Raw genomic sequence first — 7,928 nt, 5'->3', positions numbered from 1 at the left:
GTGTTAGCCAGGATGGTCTCGATCTCTTGACCTCGTGATCCGCCCGTCTCGGCCTCCCAAAGTGCTGGGATTACAGGCTTGAGCCACTGTGCCTGGTGCCCAGCTAATTTTTGTAGTTTTAGTAGAGGCGGGGTTTCACCTTGTTGGCCAGGCTGGTCTCCAACTCCTGACCGTGAGTGATTCACCCACCTCCGCCTCCCAGAGTGCTAGAATTCCAGTTGTGAGCCACTGCGCCTGGCCTGTGGTGTCATTCTTATGCTGAAGACTCATCTGTAAGCAGTTTTTCTCTCATTGAAAGTGGGGACCGTCAGAATTGTTACCAGTGAGGAAACACTCTGGCCCCCCTGTTCTTATGCACCCAGTAGTTGTGTGTATATCACCTGCTGCTTGCCAGCAGTCCCCGGGCTCAGGGCTCAGGACAGGCCTCAGTTTGGCACTATCCAGGGGCAAACTGGGTATGACTCATAGGAGACCATAAAGACTCAGTACCCACTCTCATGGCTGGGGAACTGGGAGTGTCATAGCCCTTCCAGGTGTCCACACCTAACTAGTGGGTCATCTTGGCAGAGGGTGGGGGCATGCTGGAGCTGTAGAAAGCTGGGGTCATTTCAAGCCACAGAAGAATTTGCTTCTGCTCCCAGCTAAACCCAGGGGTTTCCACAAGGGCCAGCACTGTTACCAGAGCCTCCTTTCTAGATTTCATGCGGACAGTACATTGTGCTGGCCCTGGTAAGTTTGGTCCTGTTGATGAGGTTGACTGATTGTCCCCGGATTTCCCTTTTCACCTTCTGCAGTCTCCTCTAAGAGGAAAGGGGAGCACTTTTCAGCGCCTCCACATGTGTGGATTATATTCTCATCCACAAATCGAAGACCTTTATGCTCAGGCCTACATTCTTCCTGCATGGCCATTTGTGTATGTCAGGATGCCATTTGGGAAACAAAATCCACTCTAATTATTCTTAAGCTTAGTGGATTTTAACATGGAAGGAGAAGCCTAAATCAGCAGTGTCCGGGCTGCGTCGCAAGGAATAACTCTTGACCTCGAAGTATTGACCCACCTAGGGAGCTGCTATGTCTGCTCCACGAAGAAGTCTGGAGGTGGGATCCACCCCCTGCACTCATATCTTTGGGTTCGAGTAGACAGTACTGCAGACCCTTTCTAGGGAGGAGAGGCCTGGACTCAAGACATAGCAGCCTCTGCCAGAACTGTTTCTTCATGATGCAGCTGTGCCTGCCAGTGCCAACACCCACAGCAGCTCAAGTCGGCCTCCACCCCCTGCCCTGCCAGTAGCATGAGTGTGTCTGTTTGAGGGAACATGGTTCACGTCCAGGATCCTAGCTGTGCGGGAGTCAGAGTAGAGGATTAGAGCTGCTTGTCACTGTGGGGCAGATATCCTGCCCAGGGAACAGGCAGGGTGAGGTGAGCAGTAGGGCTTTGGCGGTGAGAACTTTTCCTGAAGCAGTCCCTCCTGCATGCTGAGCAAGAGGGAAAGGGCGTTCCACTGACCTCCCTAGATGGGTAAGAGCACTTGGCCAGAAGGCGGGAGGAACCGAATTTGAAACTGTTGGAGCAGAAATCGTCTAGCTGTCAGTTCTGAGCTGGCAGGTGAGGGGCTTGTCAGGTTCTTAGACCCCCAGGACACAGAACTGAATTGAGCTCTGTCCTTGGTGTGTGTCACACGCATTGGTCATGCATAGCCTGCTTTGCTTTGTTAGTTATTTGTAACAACCTACTGAGCAATGCAAATCCTCCTCCACGTGAAGGCTCCACCTTGGCAGGGGCCTACATTGGCCATGTCAGCTTGCGAAAGCATAGTGCCCCTAGTGCTGTCTGAATGTTCACTGCCTCATGTAATCTTCACAACACCACAGTCAGAGGTGGGCTCTGGTGACTCTGTTTTTCAGAAGAGGAAGCTGCAGCCCCCAGATAGTAAGTAAGGTCCCCAGGTCTAGCAGCCAGCACATGGTGTGGCTGTGGCTGTGGCTGTGGCTGTGGCTGTGGCTGTGTTCACGCTCCCAGAGACTCCACTAAACACCCAACAGGGAGAGACACAGCCCATCAGCTGGGAGGTGGAGTGACCTGGGAAATGGGCTTGATTGACTGGGGGAGGTGCACAGATACTCTGCGGGTGGGAGGAGGGTGGGGCCCCTGCTGCTCACCGGAGGGTTCCACAGAGGGTGTCACAGGTCAGAAAAAAGAAATGCCTTCATTTATCACTTATATCAAACTGATTGCTTGTTTCTCTTTTGTTTTTCTCCTTCTTTTTACAAGATTGTTGATGGTAAGTGGTTTCATTTCCTTTTTCACTGGGTTTGGAGCAAAAACTGCCTTAGGTGAGAGCTGCGGTGCGACAGGCCTTGGCAGACCTTCCCCAAGGGCTTGGAGCTCTCCAAGCAGGAAGATCCCTTCACACATACTGTGGTCAGACCCGCACAGGCAGTCCGCTTGTGCCTGCTGAAGAAACTTCACCCCTATCACTGACACTGAGCTGTCGTCCTTTCTTGTGGCCTACCAGATTTTGGGGAAGGCTGGTAGCTCACAGCAGGGGTTGGGGCATTTCTCCTGAGAAGATAAGATAGTGGCCTCCAGAGCTGGGCAGAACCTTCTGGGTTATAGCTGAGCATGGCAGCAGTTTCTTTCTGGGGGTCCCAGGCAGGGAAGGAAGAGGGTCTTAAGAGGCATCAGGATGGGGGTGGGGAGGATGGTAAGAGTAGGGAGCCTCCAACCTGAAAATGTGACCTCTTACCTTAGAAAGAAGAAGACCAAGGAGGAATGCTAGGAGGCTGCCCCAGGACCATGCTGACAGCTGCGTGGTGAGCAGTGACGATGAGGAGTTGTCCAGGGACAGAGACGTGTATGTGACTACCCACACTCCCAGAAACACCAGGGATGAGGGCGCCGCAGGCCTCAGGTACCAACATGCCCCCAGCTCTGCTGCTGCCATGCTAGGGCGTGGGGCCAGGGCATAGGAATGCTTTTCAGCAAATCTGTGAGCGCTTGGCCCTGGCAGGGCTTGACCTCTCCCCAGCATCTGGCCCAGCACTGAGCCCAGCTGTTTCCACTGTAACCGGAGTATGCTGAGCGCTGACAGAGTGGGCGCAGGCAGTCCCGGTGGCTCCAGACAGGGATCCTGGGGCCAGTAGGGACCTGGGGGAGGGCAGGGTGACTCAGGTTGTCTGCACCTTCTGATGTTCACCCTGCCACATGCCCTTGGGGCAGTCGGCTTTTCTGAAAGTCTCTTGGATGCCTGTGCTAAGGCAGAGTCAGAGGAGGCCGGGGTGGTTCTCTTGTAGGGGATGCAGGCCACTTACATGAAGGCCACTTATGGGGTATAATAAAACGTTTGCATTGACTGAAAAACTAATGTGAAGCACTGTGCTCTTAGGCCCTCGGGTACTGTCAGTTGTCCTATCTGCATGGATGGATACTCTGAGGTAAGTAAACCAAGCTGTATCTTCCTTGCTTCTGGTTTCTAAACTTCATTGAAAGAACTGGATGAGACAGGATCTTCTCCCTTGGTGGGGCTGGACAGCCCTACTCGCAGTCGTGCCTGGGCATCACTTGCTGCAGATCTGCTTGTGCGTGGAGAATGTGCCAGTTTCTCCTTGGACCCTACAACTTTCACCTTCAGCGCCTGTACCCCTGTATGCCTTGAGCTTCCGGGTGTAAATGCGTCCTCCTTTTGTGTCCCCCATCCTGACTCTTCTGGAAGCGGCTAGTGTTTACTGGCGTCCCTCATAACCTTGGGCTGTCACACTGTTGAGATGCCATGGCCCCTGCCTCCTCCTCTCCAGCTTAGAGCGATCGCAGCAGGCACAGTTAGCTCTCCAGACCCCTCCCTGTTGCAGCCTGGCTCTTGTTTTCCTTCAATTGGTCATCTTAGGCATAGATGGGTGGGATTCTCTGGGGACCATGGCTGCTCTGGGATAAGGACAAACTCAGAGGCTCTTCTTTTTAATCCCTTCTAGATCGTGCAGAATGGACGTCTCATCGTTTCCACAGAGTGTGGCCATGTCTTCTGTAGCCAGTGCCTCCGCGATTCCCTGAAGAATGCTAATACTTGCCCAACTTGTAGGAAAAAGATCAACCACAAACGGTACCACCCCATTTATATATGAAGTATTCAGAGTCGCCCAGGAGACACGGATGGACAGACAGACAGACAGACAGGCTCTCCAGTGGTATCTGCCTCCATTTTCCTGAGCTCAAAAAGACTGTTTCAGAACCAACGTCTGATATGTAAACTGCTCTTTTGTTTCCAACCCCTTCTTTTTGTTATCTCCAGTTTGATGCTATGGCGCTGGACCCAGGGCCCTCCCAGGCCATCTCTGTTCGTCTGGGGTGGTCCAGTTCTAGAGTGGGAGAAAGGGAGTCAGGCACATTGGGAATCGTGGTTCTAGTCTGGTTGCAGAACCTGCACATTTGCCAAGAAATTTTCCTTGTTTGGAAAGTTTGCCCCAGCTTTCCCAGGCACACCACCTTTTGTTCCAAGTGTCTGCCGGTCGACCAATCTGCCTGCCACACATTGACCAAGCCAGACCCAGTTCACCCAGCTCGAAGATCCCAGGTGCAAGAGTGGCCCCTTGAGGCCCTGGAAAGACCAATCACTGGACTTCTTCCCTTGAGAGTCAGAGGTCACCCGTGATTCTGCCTGCACCTTACCATTGATCTGCAGTGATTTCTGCAAATCAGGAGAAACTGCAGGGCAATCCCCTGTTTCCTAAGAACAAAAAAGTGCAATAAAGGCCATTCGTTACCTACTTTTCAGCACCCCACAAGATGTAGCACTATTAGCGTCCCCCTCAGAGGCCTAATGTTGCCTGGGGAGCAGTGCCCATCCCAGCCCGTTTCTGCCCGCCAGTTGTTCTCAGGAACCTTACCCATGCTCCAGCGTCCTTCACCTGGCACAGGACATGCAAGATAAATAGGGCAGGCACGTGTTTGGGTGTCCTCTCTTTTCTGATAAAATCCATCCTGTATTTGCCACACGCCCTCCAGTCCTCAGTTCCTCGGTTCCCACTGCCTAATGTCTGCCCCCGCGTAGATACTGAGAGGTGGTGGCAGTAATTGTGGCCTTATCAGCCGCTCAGTTCCAGGCTTTTGCCCAAGTCACTGTTGCCCCATGTTTCGGAGAACCTGGCCCACCTGACTTGGCTTTCTCATCCTTCCCAACCCAGTGCCATTTGTTTCTGAAGCTACTCCTCTGGCCAGCTGGGCTTGGATCCTTTGGGCTTTGACTGCTCCATAGGTTTTGATGGGTGAAACACGGGCCCAGATGACAACCTCTCCCTCACTCCACAGGTATGTGGGAGCCTCAGGTTCTCTGAAGGGCAGCAAAGTGGCCCACGCTGCCTCTGACAGCACAGGGCCTGGGGGTGGCTAACAAGAGAGGCCTTACAGTGCCAGCCTGCCTCCTCTTCCGCTGTCCTCCTTCCTTAGAGGGCTTCAAGCCAAACAAACGGCCTTTTCGTGTGAAACATCTTCAGAGTGGGAAAGGGGCCACTTCTGGCTTTGTTAGCAATAACTGACCTTCAGTTTACCCTTCTGAAGGAGCAGGGACTCAGCACAGAATTCACTTTAGACGGGGCTGAAGGAGTGTCCCTCCTCTATGTGAAAAGAAAATTGTTTTATTCTTCATTCTGACTTTTTAACTGTTTGGCTCACTTCCAGTTAGTTTGAATGAAAATAATAATTTTCTACTTGGAGTTGAAGAGGGCAGAATCCTCAGCTCTCATCATTGTGATGTGTAGCGTGTCTGCCCTCTGACTGAACATCATTGCCATTAACTTTCTTCTGGGCATCATGCGAGTGTCATGATGCCCAGACTTGGAGCAAGGCAACCTTGGAGTCAGCCCACTAATAAAATATGGTACCACCCATTTTAAAATTTCTTTAAGTTTTATCCTTAAAGACAACTTCAGTGGTTAATTTTAAAAGTTGTGTTACTTCGTCCTAAATTAAATTGATAAAAAGATTTAAAAATGTGTTTTGTTTCTACTATTCAGAAACTGCGAACTAGGGAAAGGTTGGTATGAAAAAAATGTCTTTCCTTTTTTCAATGTACATAGTTCAACTCTTTCTTTGTTACATTTAAACTATATCCATGGATATCAGTCTGCTTTGGACTCCTCTGCTAGTGTTAAAGATGGAAATAAAACCATTAATTTGAACCAAGTATCTTTCACACACTCATTTGCTCTTTGGAACTAGAATCGGTTTCCGCCCTTTGTCTGCCTCACGTTGAGTGTATTTTGCGTTGGTGTGTGTTCGGGAAGTTCGCATGTCTGAAATCCAGCACGCTTGTGGGAGGCTGTTCTCAGAGCAGAGCCGGAAGCCCGAGCCCTGGAGTCCCTGAGAGAGCAGAGTCTACCCTGAGAGGCAGGGTCGACCGAGGAGCTGTCTGCTCAGCTCAGCCAGTCTCAGAGGTGTTGGGGTGCTGGGGGTGCTGCTCTGAGTGCGATGGACTGAGATTGCCCTGGATGCCTTGCATTGCAGTGCCCCCCTTTGCCACCTAGATACAAAATTTGCCCTCTGAGTGGGAGTCAGCACTGGGAGTGCATGGGTGTGCCAGCCACTGCCACAGGCAAGCAGTGCCAGCAAAGCCACAAGGAGGAAATGGGCTTGGCAGTGTGGCCAAGCTCTCCGTTTGCCTCTGTCCTCCTCTGTACCTATCCAGCTGTCCGCAGGGACTAGAAAGGCTAACGTGCTGGCTGCCTGGGTCCCAAAGGCCTACCATCCGGTGCAGTTTCTTACCATGCTCCTGGCACTGCACTTTTGGCTCTGTGGGCAGTGAGGCAGACATCATGGAACATGTTTACAGAGGAGACAGTCCCCCAGGCCAGCGGAAAATTGAAACTGACGAGGGTGAGGTACAGGAAACCAGGAGATTCAGCAGGAGGAAGTTGAACCTGTCCAGAAAGCTCTCCCTGAGTAAGGGCTGCTAAGTTGCCATCTTCAAGGTCCAGAAAGCTCTCTAGGGAAAAAGGAGAAGAAGGAATTCCAGAGACTCCAGGCCAGGCCTGTGAAAGTTAGGAGAAAGACCTGCTTGCTGGCATACAGTAGGGTCTGCAGGCCCCCCTGATACCTCAAGGCACTGGACCAGACACTTCTGGTGGCTACTCGGGGGAGGCAGGGAGCAGTGTATCCCTAAGACTGGTACTGCTGGAGTGGGTCTGGTCCTGGAAAGGAGGGAGCCCCCACGGCTGGCTGTGGAAACTCAAAAAATGTCTGTATTAACTGGGTTTTTTCTTTTGTTTTGTTTGGCAGCATAGAAACAATTGAGTTTTGTATATTGTGTATCCAGAATCCTTGCCAACTGTTTCTTTTTTTTTCCTTTTTTTTCCCCCTAAGACAGAGTCTGGCTCTGTCGCCAGGCTGGAGTGCGGTGACTCGATCTCGGCTCACTGCAGCCTCCGCCTCCTGGGTTCAAGCGATTCTCCTGCCTCAGCCTCCCAAGTAGCTGGGATTACAGGGACACGCCACCTTGCCCAGCTAATTTTTGTAGTTTTAGTAGTTACGGGGTTTCACCGTGTTGGCCAGGCTGGTCTCGAACTCCTGATCTCAAGTGATCTGCCCGCCTCGGCCTCCGAAAGTGTTGGGATTACAGGCATGAGCCACCACACCCAGCCCCAACTCTGTTTTTTTTATTTTTTATTTTTTCTATTTTTGTATAGACGGAGGTCTCACCATGTTGCCCAGCCTGGTCTTTAACTCCTAGCCTCAGGTGATCCTCCTACCTCAGCCTCCGAAAGGCACTGGAATTAAAGGTTTGAGCCATGACGCCAAGGCTAGCCCAGTTCATTATTATTAACACACAAATGGTGTGGGTGGACACCTTTGTGTTTCAATGTTTCATCAAGATAGATGTTTACTGTAGGTTCTTGTTAGATAACTATCAGGCCGAAAGTCTGTCTTAAAAAAAAAAAAA

The 7,928-nt window shown here is 51.4% G+C and overlaps 2 protein-coding genes across 6 annotated transcripts in view; both read left to right on the top strand.

The window, feature by feature from the left end:
- Positions 1-6,175, top strand: part of RNF4 (ring finger protein 4) — a 46,667-nt gene extending 40,492 nt beyond the window's left edge. For 4 of the 5 annotated variants that reach the window (XM_011970839.1, XM_011970842.1, XM_011970841.1 and 1 more), the window contains 4 exons: positions 2,273-2,282; positions 2,753-2,912; positions 3,387-3,435; positions 3,970-6,175. In XM_011970839.1, coding sequence (XP_011826229.1) covers positions 2,273-2,282; positions 2,753-2,912; positions 3,387-3,435; positions 3,970-4,119 — 369 coding nt within the window. In that variant the 3' untranslated portion in view covers positions 4,120-6,175. The remainder of the gene's footprint in view (positions 1-2,272; positions 2,283-2,752; positions 2,913-3,386; positions 3,436-3,969) is intronic. The other variant, XM_011970844.1, reaches the window with a different exon arrangement.
- FAM193A (family with sequence similarity 193, member A) overlaps positions 1-7,928 on the top strand; it is a 281,515-nt gene that overhangs the window by 15,898 nt on the left and 257,689 nt on the right. The window contains exons 5-7 of the mRNA XM_011970845.1: positions 2,753-2,912; positions 3,387-3,435; positions 3,970-4,097. The gene's annotated coding sequence lies outside the window, so the exon portion shown is untranslated. The remainder of the gene's footprint in view (positions 1-2,752; positions 2,913-3,386; positions 3,436-3,969; positions 4,098-7,928) is intronic.

Source organism: Mandrillus leucophaeus, unplaced genomic scaffold (assembly GCF_000951045.1).
Source record: "Mandrillus leucophaeus isolate KB7577 unplaced genomic scaffold, Mleu.le_1.0 Scaffold98, whole genome shotgun sequence".
In the NCBI taxonomy this organism is placed as follows: domain Eukaryota; kingdom Metazoa; phylum Chordata; class Mammalia; order Primates; family Cercopithecidae; genus Mandrillus; species Mandrillus leucophaeus.
This window is presented reverse-complemented; position numbering and strand designations above follow the sequence as displayed.